Source organism: Pempheris klunzingeri, chromosome 2 (genome assembly GCF_042242105.1).
Source record: "Pempheris klunzingeri isolate RE-2024b chromosome 2, fPemKlu1.hap1, whole genome shotgun sequence".
NCBI classification, from domain to species: domain Eukaryota; kingdom Metazoa; phylum Chordata; class Actinopteri; order Acropomatiformes; family Pempheridae; genus Pempheris; species Pempheris klunzingeri.
The window spans coordinates 20,097,895-20,115,978 of NC_092013.1; the positions used below are offsets into that span (position 1 = coordinate 20,097,895).

An 18,084-nucleotide genomic window follows, 5' to 3' on the forward strand; every position below is an offset into this window, starting at 1 on the left:
TCATATCACATCACTCATAAATGTCTTTGTTATTGCCTTTGGTGGGGATAAAATCAAGACTAGTTTGCTTGCAATAAATCATCTTTTCATTGACAATGGATGTTTTTGTTGAAGTCTTAATCAGTTTAAAGCAGACAGAGACATTCTGTTTTACTGGTTGTTTTGGATGATTGGATGAGTATACAGTGTGTCACACTTATATATTTAGATGGTGAACAGATAAGAAGTAGCTGGGTTAATGTAAGCGACAGTACATCTTGGATTTACAGTACAACTGTAGAAGTTGACAGTCTACACTTGCACCATGCAGAGCAGAACTTGGTAAAACTTGTTTATGCTGCGTACAGCTGTAATTACATGCGAGTTCTTAAGCTGCCTGTCAATTTGTCATGTTTTTGCTAATGTTCCTGTGTGTGTGTGTGTGTGTGTGTGTCTGTGTGTGTGTGGCTACTGATTGCTCTCCTGCTTTGCATTTTAGAAAGAAGTATTTTACTGGAACTTGCGTGGGGGATTTTTGATTTATGTATGTATTTAAATGTCTGTAGTCATAAATCAAATAAGCACAACACAAGTAAGCTTAACCCACAAAGATATTGGCAACAATCACAGTTTATGAGTCAGGCACAGGTACTACTGGTAGAGAAAGCAGACTTATTTACACATGCAGTTTGTTATGAAAGCAGCCAGATGTTCAAAAAAAGGGGCTAAAAATGTGTACCACTGATGTAAAAAGTGTTTTATATCAACAAGGAGATAAAGTCATTTGTAGGAATGCTGAACCTGCTTTATTTCGTTCAGAAAGTCCATGGCAGTGATTATGTTTACCGGCTCAGCAACATGAAAACTTCTAGTATATTTTGTGTGTTTTTCCTTTTTCTCTGAATCCACAAATGATGCTTCATTCACAATTACAGTATGTAAGAGAAGGAAAAACATGGCATTAGTTTTAAAAAAAACAAAAGGAAACCAACAAAAAAACTGTACACTAATATCATCATGAAAATCACCACACAACCACGAAAACCGAAATGTATTTTGCAACCTATGCCAGTTAAACTTTGACCAAAGGTCAGTAGTTATCAAGGTTTACTTGTTCATATTATTGTCTTTCAAAAGCATTGAGGCAAATACTAATAGTTTCAGCTGACATTTCCATGTTATGAATAGCATCATTTCATTCATCAATAAAACCAAAGAAAATGCTGGTTGCTCGCTATTTTAAGTATTTTGGACGTTGCTAACACTGTCAACTGGTCTTTGCCTTTTACGAAGAATGTTTACAATGATGCAGTCTGACAAGTCTGTGAGAAAATATATTTTCAGTGAATTCAAACATGATGGGTCTCTTTTATTCACTTTTTTTTTTTTGCCTGTCACAATTTATAGGTCTTACAAAGGTTAAGGCAAATAGAGAGGCTAAAAAAACCAAACATTTTCTGAATCACATAGAAAAAAAAAAACATCAAGCAGTGAGCGTCAGTCCTTTTTTACAACAGTACAAAAACAGGTCTCCTTTCAACTGCCTGGCTTCATTGGTTTCACAGCACCACAACTGTGGATTGAAATAATAGAGCATTCGCTGCTTCTTCGTCAGGGATCAACAGCACGCATTTAGTGTTGTTTGGTGAATCTACAATGATTGTTACAGCTAGACTGAAGTCGGGGCAGCTAACAAATCCCAGCCAGTGCCCCGCTGAGCAGTCTCGGGCTCAAACACAGGCTACGTAGGCTCCTCTTGACACCAGCGAAGGCCAGTGGTCCCAAACTTTTCACATTAGAGGCATTTTCATTGTCGTGATCATAGTCATGAGCGTCATCGTTGTTGCTGGGGAGGTGGAGGCAGAGGAGAGGAAGAGGGGAGGTGAATGTCTTTGTTGGGTTGGTGTTGAATGTGTCTCAGGGCGTGGACAGTCTCTGAGGCAGCAGAGGGGCTTGTGGGTAGTGTGTCCCAGCGGGTGATGGGTAGAACAGGAGGTCAGGGGTGTCATGATTCACATCTCAGTGTCAGCAATTGGGGTCTGAGTGGCAGAGTGTCCGTTTGTGGTGGGGGCTGGGTTGGTCCCATTTTCCGGCGGAGAGTCGCCGTTGGCGGTGGGCTTGTCAAGGGGCTCCTGGGGAAGGGGAGCGACGGATACCAGGGTGTTGGCCTGGTTCTCCTCATCCACCTGGAAGGATTCGGCCTTTGGGAAAGCACACAAACACGGTTGATATCAGAGCTCATACAGGTGTAAGAGTGGCACATTTAACACCAACAGGTTTCACATTACTGCTCAAATATGTCATGCAAACAAGCAAGAAAGTGCGTGATTGAAAATGGGTTTGCTTCAGTGGGCGGCGTTCAAATATAAACAGATGCAGTCCTTGTTAATGAGGTTTATGGGTTTCAGCTGTGTGTGCACAGAGGGGTTTTGGTAATTGTGTTACCGTTGGGAGGTTAACAGTACGCATGCACGTTTGTTGTTTTACTTTGCTTCTAGCTGAAAATGTGAACCCTTTGTAACTGACTTTGCTTAAGTTTGGTGAGTTGCTTTGTCTGTAGGCAAGAACTTAGAGGACAATATTTGATGCCTGTGACAGAAACATATTCAGTAAATAAGACTCCAAACAAAGGCAAGTCTCCAGTCTGCTCCATCCAAACCATTGTATGGGTGTGCCCCCATATGCGAATGCTTTAAAAAATGATGTCATGAGATTGGGAAAAAAAAAAAACCCAACTAAAACCATCTGTAGCCCCTTTGGCAAGGGGTCGAAGTAGAGGAGGCAGAAAGGACTCGATGCTGATTTGAGTTAAGGGACATATGAGTCAAACATGGACCTCAAATCCATATGTTTTTTTGTTTTGTTTTTCAAATAAACAGTCTCTGTGTAGAATTTCCTCAGTAGACTGGATCTAGTGGGGCCAAATTATCTTTGGTTAGTCGGTAAAGGTGGTTGCATCATTGTCATTGTGCTTTTCTTTATTCACATTTTAAACGCTGAATGGGGCAATAGAAAGAACACGTTTGTCCAGGGTCACTGTCAGTACGTTTTGTGTAATAGCTGGCCTCATTAGTGCAAATGTAGCTTAAATGAGATTATAGCAATGATATCTGTGATGCGACCAAAACAACTTAAATGTTTCCTGGAGTGTAAACGGCTACAGATTTTTGACAGTGGGGCACACCTCCTCTGATCTACTCACCAGTCTGACTCCTTTGGAGTTCTTGCGGTGGGTCTTGAGGTAGTAACCGGCCACCAGCAGTGCAGCCAGCAACAGGCCAGTCAGCAGCAAGGAAACCAGCACCAGCTTGGAGTTTTTCCCCCAACGAGGAACAGCCTCCTCCACATCAGTCTGATGATGAAATGACAACAAAATAACATTTCACTTTGTGTGTTTATACAAAGTCAAAATTACAGTGCCTCTAGCAAACCACGCAAACCATCAAACACTCTGAACAGACGGAATCTGACACGCATGAAAATGCGCGATACAATGCAATGTCAAGGTGTGCATTGTGTGCAGTTGTTCTGCTGGCAGAAGGACATTTTCGTTATCTGGTTACTGTCGTCTTCTCTATTGTGACTGAAAGTTAGAAAAGAATCAAACCGGCCCACCCAAAGCCTTTGTCTATAGAGATGTACCTACAGTACTGGCAGTGTTGCCTTTAAGGCAGCGTCAAACCAAAAGGATGCCAGTGAACAGACTGCAGACAGTATAATGAAGAGTGATTGCTTGGCTGAAACACTTGCAAAGTGCTGATGAGGCCACTCAGTACATGGTAGAGTAAAGAGGGAAATGTAGCGTACATCGAATGCAGAGACAGAAGGCTGCGACAGGCACTCCCATAACCCGAGATTGTTCCCTAGGTAGTAGAAAAAATGTTTTGCAGCTGACAAGTGGATTGTTTGTTGGCTTTTTGTTTGTCACACAGACTGTCAGCCTGGCAGCTTGAAGCCTTTGGAAAAGTCTACAAACTCGGGCAGTGTTTTTCTCCTCCCTGGTGTATTTTCCCGTCTAGTTTTGAATTTTAGATAACCAGTAAATTTATGGAGGCTGAGCCTAGAAAATGTTTTACTCTTGGGTGTGTATTTTACAGGCCCATCGGGGTGTGACATTGGTTGGACATGTGACACTGAGTACCTTTGTCCTGCCTATAGAAAAGGTACAAACAAAATACATTTGGAGGCGAATGGCAGTCACACATGATTCTACAGTTCCCAACTGAATACTATACCACCACTATACTGTATGTAATACTATAAGGACATGGTAAATATACATGTGTAGAGTATTTCTACAATACAAGGTACTGTACCTTATCTTTGATGTTGTCATTGTTGAACTTGTTAGCCATGCCCGCAACATCACCTGCAAATAACAAGAAAAGTTAATAAAAACATTTTCCTGTTGCTGTACATTTTTCTTCAGAGGTTTTATTCATAAGACTTAAAACGCAGCCTCATAACAGGTGCTCACCTGAGGCTATCATCATATTTCTTTTAGCGTATTACCATGAAAATATTACTTACCTTCAACATACTTTCCAGATACAAGGATTTCGGCTGAGTTGTCCTCCTGGTAGATCTCTAGCTTGCAGTCTTCACCACACAGCTCGTCAAGAACACTTTCAATCCTCACTTTGGTGTCTTTCTGCAAGGAGACCAAAATAAAAGATATTTAGTATTGGAATTTTTTTTTTTTAATTTTTTTTCTTTCTTTTTTTTTTTTTCAACGTGGGCAATTTTTATTCAGCTAATTCTAGATTGCATGTGACACTCAAAGCAAATCCCAAACGCTTAGCTCCCCGCAAAATCACAACACATACCTTTTTACTATCGCCTTAAATCTCCCACTCCACCTCTAATCCATTCACTCTCTGGTTCTTTATCTTTCTCAGTCTTTAATCCAATAAGGGCTATCACAGCCCTCTGCACAACCTTTTCCCTGATGTAATCTGATCCAAACATCAGAATCTTCCTCTCTGTAGAAGCGTTTGATCCCAGTTCAGGAGTGGACCGATGGCTTTCTGACAAGACTGCATAGGGTAGGGCAGGACACAGGGAACCAGATCTGGAAGTCTTTGTCTTGAGAAGCCAGTTCATGTGATTCCATGTCATGCTTTAATGTCCCATGTCTCAGATATGTCTCATGTATTAGGAATACAAAATGCCATTTTTGAGCGAATCCACTGCTTAAACAACGCAGGTGTCAAAGCGTTCAAACCCTCCTTAGTACGTCAGTCCTCCTCATCAAGCAACATTACATAACATAATAAAGTCTTTACGTTTAAATAGTTTACAAGCATATTACGGCTGCACCAAATTAGATTAAACCATGACTCACTTTGAAACTATATTGCAATAAGCGTCAGAGTTCATTAAAGATCTTAAGGTCCTCTCTAGAGCTATTGTACCATTAGTTAAATTGCCAAAACCTTTGTTGAACTTCAAACTGGCATTTATTGTAGTTAGATTAGCAGAAAGTGAAGCGTATGGATGGACTGAGCAAAAATGATCATGTTCTTCAGGAAAACAAAATCAGGGAAAGCCATATTTATAGTAACCCTGGGTTTGTTGATTGCAGTTAATGTCTTTTTCTGAGTACATAAGGAACCCTCTGTTTGCTATTTACAGGTGTTTACACATTGTTTAAATGGGCAATACTGTATTTACTGCTCAGGCTACATGAGAGCCACAGCTAGCTGAAATCACATCTAGTGTGTTCGGACCACCACGCAGGCACTGTGATTCTTGTAGACCTCAAAGCTGTTATCCAGAGACACTGAAGAATTAGTGTTTCTAAACACACACACACACACACACACACACACCTCCACACTGCTGCTTCAGGCCTCTATACATTATACATTCTACAGCAGCGGCGAGCCCACCCGCTATGCCCCCCTCACAGCTCAATCCATGCCCCGGGTCACATGCAAGACAAATCTCCTGGACTTTCCTCTCCGTTTAAGAAGTAGAAGTCTGTATGGGCATCCAAGATGTAACACTCACTGCCTCTTAAATTAAGATGAATCTCCAGCTGAGCTTGTGTTTATCAAGCTGATGGCCAACTGGGAATGGCATAAAAACGACTAACTAAGCAAGAGTGTGTTTTCCTTCTCGTGCGTGCGTGCGTGCGTGTGTGTGTGTGCATCAATATTTTACACTCCTGCAGGATCATATGACCCCTGTAAGATTCTTTGCTGCCCTCTCTGTTGTATCATCTATACGGCATATAAGTAGATACGTAAACAGACACAGGGAGGTGTTTTCTGAACTTACACAGCTGGAAGAAGTCCTGAGTCTTAGATTGACAGCGTTTTTGTCCTGGACTGCGTCTTTGCTGACGCAGACAACATCGTCCTGTGGCACCGGCTGCAGAGAGAAACCAAAACTCCTAATCACACGACGGATCAAAGAGTCCCAGTGGTTATGGGACTGAGGCCAATCATTCACACACTACAATTTTTTATCCGGGAACCACATAATTTGTAAACAGTACCAGACAAATGTGCCCCGCGAAGACACACTTCTCAGAGGTACGAAAATACATCCCTATTTTGTTATGCAAAAAAATACTACTGCTCTTCCTTCTTGGTTTAGAGGAGAACCATTTGCAAATGTGTCATGTATCAGTGTCATTTAAAAATTTGATGCGAAAAATGTGTTCCAACACTCCAAAGTCAGACTAGCAATAAATAATATAGATTTGAGTATAGATGCTACAATATCACTATATTTGATTATTATCCTGTGGTTTCTATTATTCTAAAATAAGTGACTTTAAATAGATGGTAGTCTTATTTTATATTTGACATTTGGCAGTTATTGTCAGATAACATGTTTCTCTCAATTGTAGTTTACATACACAGCCAGGCTGCTTATTACAAACCAGTAAGCTTGCATCTACATTACTTAATCACAGACTGTGTGATCTGAAGGGACCTCTTCATCTTCAACGTACCTGTGGAACGTTGTTGGGGCCGTCACCTCTGGCAGGGATCGGTGCTGGGGTCTGTGGTTGTTCGATTTTTGGGACATCAGTTTGTATCTCAGCGGTGATCTCGGTTTCCTCGTCAGCCGCCTGATCAGGAGTGGCAGGGCTGCTGTCCTGGTCGTCTTCAGCCTGTCCTGCCGCTTCCGTAGCTGTTGCTGCTGTAGGCTGCTCAGTCGTTTCCAGAGATCCCACAGTAGGAAGAACCACGATCTGGCCTTGGCCATCCTCTGGCTCTGCAAAAGCAATTCAGCTAAAATAGTTAGGTGGTTAGACATTGAAACAGTCCACATGTGCCGCCAGGTGTTGGCAACAGAAGCAGAGCATGTGTTTTACAGTTTATGTGATGGTTGGTATGCATGGGTTTTTAGCTTATTATGCAGTTTCAAAAAAGAGATGTCATTTCAACTACAGCTGCAACCCAGGGCCTTAGTTACACTGTAAATGTACCACATGTCAACGGGACCAAACCTGTCACGCTTATGCAATCCAGTTACTGCTTGTCTAGGACGTCACGTAGAACTTCTTCCTCTATTTGATCAGGTTAATGTTGCACTGGCCTGTTTTTGCTTTAGGCTCAGTGATTTAATTAATTTTATTGTCATTAAAGCATGACCTGTATTGGTTGGTGGGGATACGTAGTTGGTCTCTACTTACTTACAGTTAATGTATCAAAACCTCAGAACCCTCCTCATAAAACACAGTTAAGTTTAATTCGGTCCCAACAAGGACACTTTAAACAAGTTGATGATTTTATTGAGAGGATGTGAGCGTGCATTTTTGTCCCACCGGTGAGCCTTTCATGTGTGCTGATAAATCAATCTATAGAGTAAACCCACACAAGAGTGTTGTCGGTGATTCTTACCAGGCTCGTCAGAGGCCTTTGGAATCATGTCTCCTCGTATGTATTCCTCTGCGTTCACAGATGGCACCGTCGCTGCAACGACCTCTTCTTCCTGCGCCATGACTCCCACTGTAAAATCAGAATAATGCTTAATGTCACTACGTCATTTACATAGGGGCAATGACATTTCATCAGATCAGTGAGAAAACGCCATCACATACTTGCATAAATCCTACATACAAACTAAGTGATAAGCTGCTACCGTTTCAACTGAACATGGTTCACTTGAAATTTCCTTTTGAATTCAAGTAACTCTTCTCAGCTTTGTAATTGTCATAGTCAGTTTGCGGATGTGCTGTGCAGTAAAACTCTGACAACTCTCAGGATGTGGCCTTAAATCGATGACTCTCAGCACCGAAGAACTCTCTGTAATTAGTAACCCAGTAGTTGGACTACTTCCTCTGCTCAGCCTGAGCTAATAAACCGTCCCTCAGTACAGGACCTGGACTGGTCTCCCAGGCAAAAGCTCTGACCTCCTGCTCACTCCCACTGGGATGAATGCTATGAACTTCTCAGAAATCAGCTCGTGGCAAACATGCTGTTAGCTATGTAATGGACTCGCCAAATAGTTTAAAATTTTTATATATATATTATTTATACATATATTATGTAAAATATAATTGTATATTATAAAGATGTGCTGTGTACCAGAAGTGTGCTGTTGACTCTAGGTGGATGGATATGAGTTCTGTGTAGCTGTTAAAAGCCCCTTTGTGATTGTCTGTTGGCATCTCAGGTTTATTATTTCTGTGCCAAACTCCACTTAACCTACTGGCGTTAAGTACAAACACTATTCAGTACAGGTTGGCAAGCACACGCAGCTGGGCTTCTGCTGTGTATGGCCTTTCCTGAAGATAAATAAGTTTATGCTTTTAAAACTGCACACGGAAACTCCGCACTTTTCTAATTCTTGTTGATCAATCTTGTTAATTCTTCTTAATCAATGTCTGTTGAAGTCTTAGTATCTTGCAATGTGATATTAGATTGTGTGGGCTTTTTGTGTGTGAAAACCCATTTAGGCTGATGAGAAATGTGTGTTATCTTAACATCAATTATGTTCCTAATGCATGAACTCATGCAGTGTGTGAGACACCTCTCTGGTGTGCTCCCACTAAGATCCCCTTGTGTCCCAGGAGGACTCTGTAGTGATGGAAGATTAGGTAATAGATCTTATTGCAGCAGATAACTGATGCCCTCAGATCCTCGGATCACTTCATGAAGTCATTTACTTTGAAATACAATCTGACTCACTGTGAGGCTTTGCAAAAGATTGTGTGGTCACAGTGACTTACTTTAGGTTGGGCAGGCACGGGATAAACAAAATAAGTTTCTGAGATTTTCCATCAACCCTGTTAACACCCCCTATTAAATGTGCCATTAAAAGGTGCCAGGTAATGATGCTATTGAAAACATCACTTTTTCCACAGGTTTGAATAATGCAGTAGGCTATTATACCATTTTCCATTTTCAAGGAGTCATATGACTTTGGGGCAAGGGTCCTTGATGAATTACAACATTAAATCTAAGTCTTGATAGGTTGAGTCTTTCTCCTTTTGAATCGTTTCACCTGCAAAGTCGTAGTCACCGAGATAATTTCCAGGTGATCCCAGCCACAATCACGAATTCTGTGTTAAGTTGAGAAATATGCGGCCACACCCTGCAGCCGCTGAGCTCCTCTAATTTGCTCAGGTCAAATTGCATGGGTAGGATCCAGAAGTCAAACCAGAATATCCAGCATGCGCTCCTTTTACCCAGATATCCCTCGCTCTGTCTAACAACAACAGCATTACCTCACTCTCAAAGCATTCCCATAATGCCTTACCTCTGCAGATCTCATTACCTCACTCTCTCGCATGTCATTTCTCGCTGGTCGCCAGATTGAGTTTGTGATTGATTTCAGATTATTGTAATTGCAGTGTGCTGCCCCGTGTTGAACTACTTTTTTACTGCCACTCATGCCTTTTGTTGTTGTGAACATGTGACTGTAACGCATTAGATTTAATCATGTACTGTAAATTACAGGTATGCCCAAACATTTGATTTGACAGTTTGCATTTGAGCATTTTCTGTGTTTTTAAGTTGGCCTGCAGGACTCTTGTGTTTAGGACTACAACTAATGCAAACAAAGATTTTCCAGCATAAAGAAATATTTCAGACTGATTTAAGTTTTGCTTAGTAATCTGATAACTAACGACCTGTTTAATTTGAAAGTAATAGCATGTTCCAATCTGGAGTTTTAAGCCGTTAAGTTAATTGCTGCTGGTATTGTTATCATTTCATTTACTCAGTTGAAATACAAAAAAAAATCCAAGTAATGCTGCACTTTAATCTTTGTCGGCCATCTTAATACCTCATAGAATACCTCGTGCTTTTTGCCCCCTTTTGCTTTTCTTGTACAATACGAGTTGTTTTTCTCCTCTGTTACACTCGATTGTCTCCTCATGGTCTTCTCACTGTCTCTGGTCACTACTTGAGGGGCATACTGTATATTCACACAATAGTGGCACTGTGACAAATGTCCACTGACTTCCTTTTGGTAAATCATTCTGACAGGCAGGTGCCACCAGTGCAGAGTAAACACTATGTGTGCCATGCTAGCAGGTGGGGCAGTAATCTCCAAGGAGGTCTTCTGGTATGTTTAGTGTTTGCAAGTGTCCATTGCAGCTGTCTGTCATACAGTATCTGTCCGGGGGAAATAAACCTACACTTAGTAAATGATTGAAATACATGAGAAAATACATTACTGACACTGACCTTTAGGCAGTTTTGCATTTTCCTCTCTCGCGTCAAGCCTACAATTAAAGGCAAGAAAGCTCTCTTGTAGACACGCTCAAGTTTCTCTGTGGAGCCAGAATGTTGCCGAATTTAGTGCCTCATCTCTCTATCCTTGGCGTCTCTGGTTTACCATTAGGGGCATTAGCGTGGGTGTGTACCGGCAACAGGTCAAGGACTCCCTAACCTTGTTAAGTCTGTCTGTTAGACCCCTGGTCTGCAGCCTGTAGTCCACAGCTGCCATCCTTCACCCATCTCTGGGTGGTCTGGCTGTTTATTTTACCGGAAAAGGATGAGGTTCAAAATGGGTGAGATGGTCGGACATAAATCAGGATTTCTCATACAAATGTGACACACGGGAGTGCGAGAGTGCAGAGGCTGAAATGTGTTGTTTCAGCTCTGTGATCACTTTCTGTCATCGGGTGATTTGTAGTGGACTGGAGGGTAAAACTCTGTCAGTGGTGTAAAAAAAAAAAGATTTAAAGAATAACACTGTGGCTGGTGGGTATGTTTAGTTTTCAGTAACAGTTTGAGGATATGAGCTGTCTCTGATGGGACGTTGGGAAGATTTTGTGGCGAGAGACTGGAAATGAATTCACGTTTCCTTTTTTTTTTTGAAATATAGAGAACCATCACGGAATTGGCTCCATTATAACGCAATTTCCCTGTTTATACAGCACATGTTCGAGTTTGAAGGATTAAGGAGGAATTCAAATCCATACTGCAAAAAGCAAGTGTGTTTTACTAGTCTTGCGCTAATGATGTCACGGACCACTTGTAAAAATTTGCATGCTGCATTTTTCATAAAGCAAAACATCTTTGTATAGCTCCAGACAATAACACACGGGCTTGTTTTTGTGCAGCACTGCCAAGACGGCCAGTAAACTCTGTCCTATTCTCCAACCAGCCATCACTCATCACACACAAACAAGCTTTCCTGACAGACCAGAGCCCAGGGGGAATGAAACCTCTGCATATAATTGCCTCTTATGACCAACGTTTACAGACAGAGCAGGATCTGAGTCACCGCCTTTTATTGTTTTGTTTTGATTGCAGACCTAAAAGCTTCAGGTCTGGCTATTACTAATTACAGCACTTTTATTTTCTTGCTTGCTTCGGTAGTATTTATTTACAAAGAGAAGAACTGCAGGTAAGCTTTCTTGCTCCACTGAAATGACATCGTAGCCTTGACCTGTGTCTTTGTTCTGTAAGTAATACAGTGGTGTCTCCGGTGTTTGCTGCCGCCTCGCTTCCTGCACAGTGTTCCTGACAGTGTGACCTCTGAACCCATCAACACCTCCCTGCCCTCTACCCTCCACTCAACAGCTTAAGGTGATTATTCACTGGCTTTACTCAGCCATTTCACGTACTGTACATACGAGACGTTCACAACCCCTGAGCCTCAACCCACGCAGTCTCTCATTCCTCCTTTTTGTGTAATGTTAAAAAGCAGCATAGATATCAGTCATCGCTCGTGCGTCTCGCTATCATTGCACAAACATGACAAACCTAATCAGCTCCGACGCCATACGTTATACAGCCTGGGTCCTGACTTCATTGCCCTCTTGAAGATTTTCCCACCATATTGCTCTGAGTGACGGCTGCGGTCTGGAAATGTTCCACCCCACACCCCCCCATCTCTTGGGACGCCGGATGGAGGAATGTGGCAGGCTTTGGAAGAAGACAGGCCTGCAGCCCAACGCCCTGCTCCCTCCCAGCCCTCTTTGTCTGCTCGCCCTCTCCCAGTCACGCACAGCTAATCCCAGGCATCTACCGAGGTGAGATGTAGGCTGCAGCCCTCACACCTCCCACACCATAATGTAATGTAAAGCAACATGCCAAGAGCCATGTTGTAACAGCTACTTTTTCCTTCCATGGACCCAGAAAGCTTTGCCTGCTTTCAGTCTCTCAACCTTGTTTCATGGTGTATGTCATACTTAAACATGCACAAGTTCCATGCGAAGGCACATGTCTTCTTTGCATAATTTAGCAAGCTCTACTAGTACTCTTGCTGCCACATATAACATGCAGTAGTTACCACATGACGCACTCTTTTCATTGGAAATTAAGACAATCCAACTCTAAATCAAGCCATCTCTTTTATCTGTCAGATCTGCCTGTCCACAAATTAAGTTTGTAGCTTTGACCGATGCCAAAACCGATATTTCTGCTGGTTTTGAAGCTGTTTGTAGATGTTATGTCATGTTTTGACCCAGTGTGTGAGTCTGTCAAGCCCAGACACCTACTATAAACGCTCCCAAGACATACTGCGTGTTCTTTTCTATCAGGGTTACAAGCCCTGGAAATGTTCCTTATGTGTCTCTCTGCAGGTTATGTATGGATGCCTTGCACAGGGTTAATGGAGTTGGGTCTGTGGGAAGGGGCAGCATGGAGCGCCCAGCATGTCCCTTAACGCCCCTACTCTCAAACTTGCGTGGTGGTTGATGACCATCAGGTCAGCAACCACCAATTTAAATCAATTATAAAACCATTATGTTTTCAGAGCAGTATTCAAGAAGGGTTTTAAAATGGAAGCATAAGTGATTGTATGCCGTCTATATAGTGAAACACAGTACATGCAATTATTTCAATTAAATACTGAATTTTGTGCCTGCTTCTGGTCCTGCCAAAAAATATATTATGTCAAAGTATCTCCTTAGAGGCTCTCTGACGTCACTCTGACATCACTCTGATGTCAGAGAGTACATCTCCTCCACCCTACCCCTCCAGCACCGACCCCAACATGAGACAAAACAATGATGTGTAATCAATCTTTAATACCCTTTAAGTTGAAGTTTGTCAATATGGCATCCCATAATTAAGCCATGAGTTGAACTATGCACATTTTTTAAATGTTTTTAAAATGCACTAATAAGAAATGATGTTAAAGTTGGGTGTGGCTCCAGATGTTGCTAGTTGATATTGTGAAATTCAAAAAATATATTGCCATGTGCAGCATTATTTTGCACATGTTGTCCAGCTGTATAAGTGGTTAGCTCCTTCTGGCTCTTCTAGAAAGTGTGCATTAATGAAAACATCATTCATTCGGGCCGCTTTCATGATTTAATATCCTGCTGCTCTTAAAAAATCAGAATTTGAGAGTTAAGAGTGTGCTGAGGAATGTGACATCGGAGCCTGGTCCCTTAGGGTTAAACATGCTCTGCAACTCTACCCTCTTTGAAACAACAGACTGCTGACCCCAGTATCTTGACCCCCACGCCGCCCCCCCCTCCACTCTCGTTCCTGTCACAGCGATTAACGGCAGAACCCAGCCCATTCAACTCTCTTGGCACAAAAAGCAACTGGATCTCATGGTTTCAATCAGGCTCGTTGAAGTAGCACTTACTTCACCCAGTGCTGCCCAGCTGCAGTGCTCACCCAACCCCACCCCGAGGCCACTGCAGCTCCTTATCAAAAGCATGATGCCTGTTTCAAGGGGACCACAATCAGGAAACATGACATCTGCTTTCAATTGAGAACATTATATCACCCCCCCTACCCCCACCACCACCACCACCCCCACTCTGACACACACGCTCAGAATGTCCCACTACAGTTTCACTGCCTTGTGCAGTACCTTGAATGAGCCTGTCTGGTTTGAGTGTAAGCAGGTAGGAGATCCTGTTGCAGATCTACGCGTCAATAGCTCAGAGGCTCAACATTGATTTTGTCCAGAAAGAACTTGAGAGATACTATACCATTCAAAAAATCTACCAGAGTAATTGCTTGCGCACGCATTCAGGGGTATTATTGGGAAAACTACTATAATAGACCATTAAGACGCAGAACTAGAGTGCACTCAGTCAACGAGCAAAGATTTGCTCCCCGCTTTTGAAACATAAATCGCTCTCGTTTTGACTTTTTAGAGTACATGTTGACATCTGACGCTCAGGCTTTGACTTCCCTTTCCCTTACATGTATCTGACTTATAGATCAGGGCGCATTCCGGCATCTTCCTCTTGTTGTTTGATAAAGCAGTTTGTTTGGCTGTACCACGCCAAGGCTTGGTGTGGGTGAATACACAAGGGGTAAGTAGAGTCGAAAAGTACAGAGGCTGGAAGAGGTTCAGAAACGAAGCTGGTAAGAGCTGAGTGGAAAAGCAGCCTTTCTTCTATTAGGAGAGGATGAAACACGCTATCCCAAGTGAGTGAGGATCTTAAGTATGTGTATGTGCGCCCAGATGTCTACTTGCCACCGCTGGCGCACTTGACTCTGGGATTTGACTTGGCCCGCTCTGTGCTACTTTCTTCACGAGAGGAATGAGCTCTGCTGTTGACATTGTTTCTGTGATTCTTTAGTGCATCTGTTACTTCAATGGGTACTACATAAACAATGATTTACATAATTACATGCTCTGGGGTTGGCAGCGAGGTTCAGCCGGGTTTGTTGCTTAACTAGAGAGCCTCCTAAAACCACTTCACAGCGCAGGCAGAGCTTAAACTGTATTACAAAAATTGGGTATAAGTACAGTTTTCAGATATTTAAACTGAAATCTTCGATGAATGGGACATTCCAGTCGTGTCCGTAACAACAAAGTCTTTCAGTGCCTGTGCATTGGTCCGCCTCACCCCTCACACTGCTTTTCCAAAAGAAGTCTGCTAGACATCCCCAACAGGGGTTTCCCCCGGGGGGTTCCTGATCATCTCCTGTTCAGCCCGTGCTTCTACCACCCCAACCCTCCCACCCCCTGGTTGTCTGGGTAACCGTTATGCTCACTAACATCTGTGAATCCGCTCTGACCTCATCACAGTAAAGTTGTACAATAAGCCCATCTTTCCTATCCTTGCAGAGCTGCGTCCCGCTCCCCACTTCAGAGCTGACAAGACAATTCAGCAAGAGGGATTTTTGTCTGACTCAGGAGACAGATGCTTTGTCCTGCAGCTGAAATATAGTTAAACTTAAGTGATCTTCTTTGTCTTTGCTCTGTTTCCCATCTGTATAATATCTGCTCCATTGCTATTCATCTTTTTTGACAAGCACATTTGGTACAACTGCAATGTGTCACATGTTTTGAGTTGCTCTGTGTTAGCAACTTGTGATTTTCAGAGAGGATAAACACTGCGGCGCACATCGAGAGACTGATGTGTTTTTCTTCTCAAAGACAGAGTAAAACTGTTGCTGCCTCTAATTCAGAATCTGTAGGTTGAAAAATAATGTCAAGGTAGTTTCAATGTCCAAAGCAGATGCAGCTGCCTTTGACTGCTGATGAGCTCATTCCCATAAGCTATATACCATGAACAAGACAGAAGGTTTGAATTAAGCAATCCAGCTACAACAGCGAACACTGGGGATGATGGGAGACCTTTAGTTTATTCTCAGCACCATTTTTTTTTTTTTTTTTTTTTTCACATCTTGAACTCTGCATTTGACTTGAACTTGGCTTATCCATCTAAAAAAACCCTTCACAGATATGTGGGTTTTTTTTGTTTTGTCTTCCTGCCACTGGAGGCAATTTATGGGTTGAAACTGGAGTCGTGCATATGCTCACTCATCTAGATTAATCTTTTATCTTTACACCTAAGCAAGCCATTGAGCAGTATTTTTACATTTGGAAAAGCAAACACTGTTCATTGCCTTATTTGGTGTGGGTTTTGATTTCCTCACACATCACTTCTGACTTGTACTTGGCTTGAACATAAGCAGCGTGAATTCATAGGCTTTAAACTACATCCCATGGCTGACGGAGAGCACGTTTTATTAAAAACTAATCCTAAGTGATTAATTTTAGTTAGTTAAAACAGACAGCAGTTTGCAAAATTTACTGAGGTCATCAGAGATGCACATGCGCTTGAACTGGCCGCACCCCTTTTGATTGGATAAGAATGATGGGATGGTGTGAAAACGTTACGGGGGTTGATTGGTTTTAATGTAGACAATAGATGAGGTCTAGATAAACAATTCTCACTACCTCTCCTATTGTATAAAGACCTCAGCATTGTGAAGCACATGTCATCTTTACACTTAGTTTAACTTCATCAGTCACCCCTGACTCCACACCCTCCTCTCGTGCATGCTTCAAATTGCCTCACGCTACACAGCTAAATATAAATACACACATTTCTCGAAGCACTTGAAGGTCCTGGGAACAGGTCAATGCAATGGCAAACATAGCGCCAGAGGACGGTTCACAAAAGTTTATGCTTTTTGTTAACCTGTGTGTAATGTTTTTGGCACAGTGTATTTTTTGAATTTGCACCTTGTTGATATTTTATATTTGCGCTCTACTTTCTTCTGCGACTGCTGCTGCAGCTTCCCTTGGGATGAATAAAGTTCTGTCTCATCTTATCTGTCTTAATACTGAATAGTGGAAGGCAAAAGGGAAATTCATAATTAAAAACAGAAAGCTCTATTTTGGCAGAGATATCTCAACTTAGACTGTATCTCCACATAATTAAAAAAAGTCCTCTCTAAAAATGATCCCTTTGTTTGCCAAGGTATACTCCAAAGTAATGTTTCTCTCTCAGGATATTTGAGAAAAATAGTATGAAAACCTTTTGAAAACATGGAGGCGTCTTGCATGTTTATATATTTGTTTACAGCATAGAGATAGTATATTAGCATTCCAGGGAGTAAAAGGGTTGTAGGGTTAAAACCTGGATTCAATTCAAAGACCATTCAAACGCGCCGTCCTCCACCCCAACCCCACCCTCTCCTGGCCCTCCCTCTCTCCCTGTAGATGGACACACAATCTCTGAGAAGTTAACCCTCTTTGCAGCAAGCATTTTTCACTACTTACCATTCAAGACTGAGGCGATCAGAAGCAAAGCAAGCGCCAACATTTTGCAGTGTGTTCTCTGAGCAGATGATGCTGCCATTCTCGTCCTGAGCGTGCACACGTCCGACGGATGTGAGTGAAAAGAAGGAGAAAGAAAAAGGGTAAGGCTGGTTGAGCCAGAACACTTTAGAGTTTCCTCTTACCCAGAGCGGGACAGGGTGGATAAAGCACCTCTTGTGTTCTGTCAGTTTTTATATAGCCCCCCCCCCCCTCCCTCCCTTACTGAGGCCCAGCCCTACACCCCGTCTTCCACTGGTTACTTTAACCCTGTGCCCCCACCCCTCCAAGAGAAGCAAGGCAGACGGAGGGAAGGAGGAGAATGGGGTCTTGTAGGGATGTTGTGTATTTTTTTTTTTTTTTTTTTTAAACTGTGCAACTGTGTTTATGCTACAAATCCATAATAGTATTGAGTGTTGTATCCACCATCAGTGGGCTGCAGCATGTGTGTTGTAGCTCTGCAGAATATGTTTTGGTGATCAATGCTCTTTATTCACTTCATCCCCACACTGAGTTACAATGTCTGCTTGAGCTGTGAACCCAGTCTGGACGGGAGCCGTAATCCACCACACAATGAAAGGTGATGGCTGACAATAGGCAGTGACACGCTGGTCTTTAATAGGCTTATGGAGATAGACCGTGGAGCAGAATATCATACTCGAA

At 42.4% G+C, this 18,084-nt stretch overlaps 1 protein-coding gene across 3 annotated transcripts; it reads right to left on the reverse strand.

Annotated features, from left to right (window-relative positions):
• Nucleotides 1–1,310: 1,310 nt before the first annotated feature.
• LOC139217641 (hematopoietic progenitor cell antigen CD34) lies at nucleotides 1,311–17,577 on the reverse strand. 3 transcript variants are annotated; one of them, XM_070849021.1, is made up of 8 exons: nucleotides 17,386–17,577; nucleotides 7,839–7,946; nucleotides 6,944–7,209; nucleotides 6,262–6,354; nucleotides 4,510–4,630; nucleotides 4,296–4,348; nucleotides 3,182–3,331; nucleotides 1,311–2,180 (listed from the first exon to the last, which is right to left on the reverse strand). In XM_070849021.1, the coding sequence occupies exons 1-8, from the start codon at nucleotides 17,462–17,464 to the stop codon at nucleotides 1,992–1,994; spliced, it is 1,059 nt and encodes a 352-aa protein (XP_070705122.1). In that variant the 5' UTR covers nucleotides 17,465–17,577; the 3' UTR covers nucleotides 1,311–1,991. The 3 variants fall into 3 exon arrangements, with proteins under 3 accessions (XP_070705122.1, XP_070705140.1, XP_070705131.1); XM_070849039.1 differs by lacking the exon at nucleotides 17,386–17,577 and adding an exon at nucleotides 9,718–9,760; XM_070849030.1 differs by lacking the exon at nucleotides 17,386–17,577 and adding an exon at nucleotides 9,700–9,743.
• Between the last annotated feature and the right edge of the window lie 507 nt (nucleotides 17,578–18,084).

Excerpts from the sequence above, each read along its gene's own strand:
- LOC139217641 (XM_070849021.1), bottom strand. The coding sequence starts at position 17,464 with ATGGCAGCATCATCTGCTCAGAGAACACACTGCAAAATGTTGGCGCTT. Across the intron at positions 7,947-17,385 it reads GATCGCCTCAGTCTTGAATG|TGGGAGTCATGGCGCAGGAA; the intron begins GTAAGTAGTGAA and ends CTGATTTTACAG. Across the intron at positions 2,181-3,181 it reads ACTCCAAAGGAGTCAGACTG|GCCGAATCCTTCCAGGTGGA; the intron begins GTGAGTAGATCA and ends GCTTTCCCAAAG.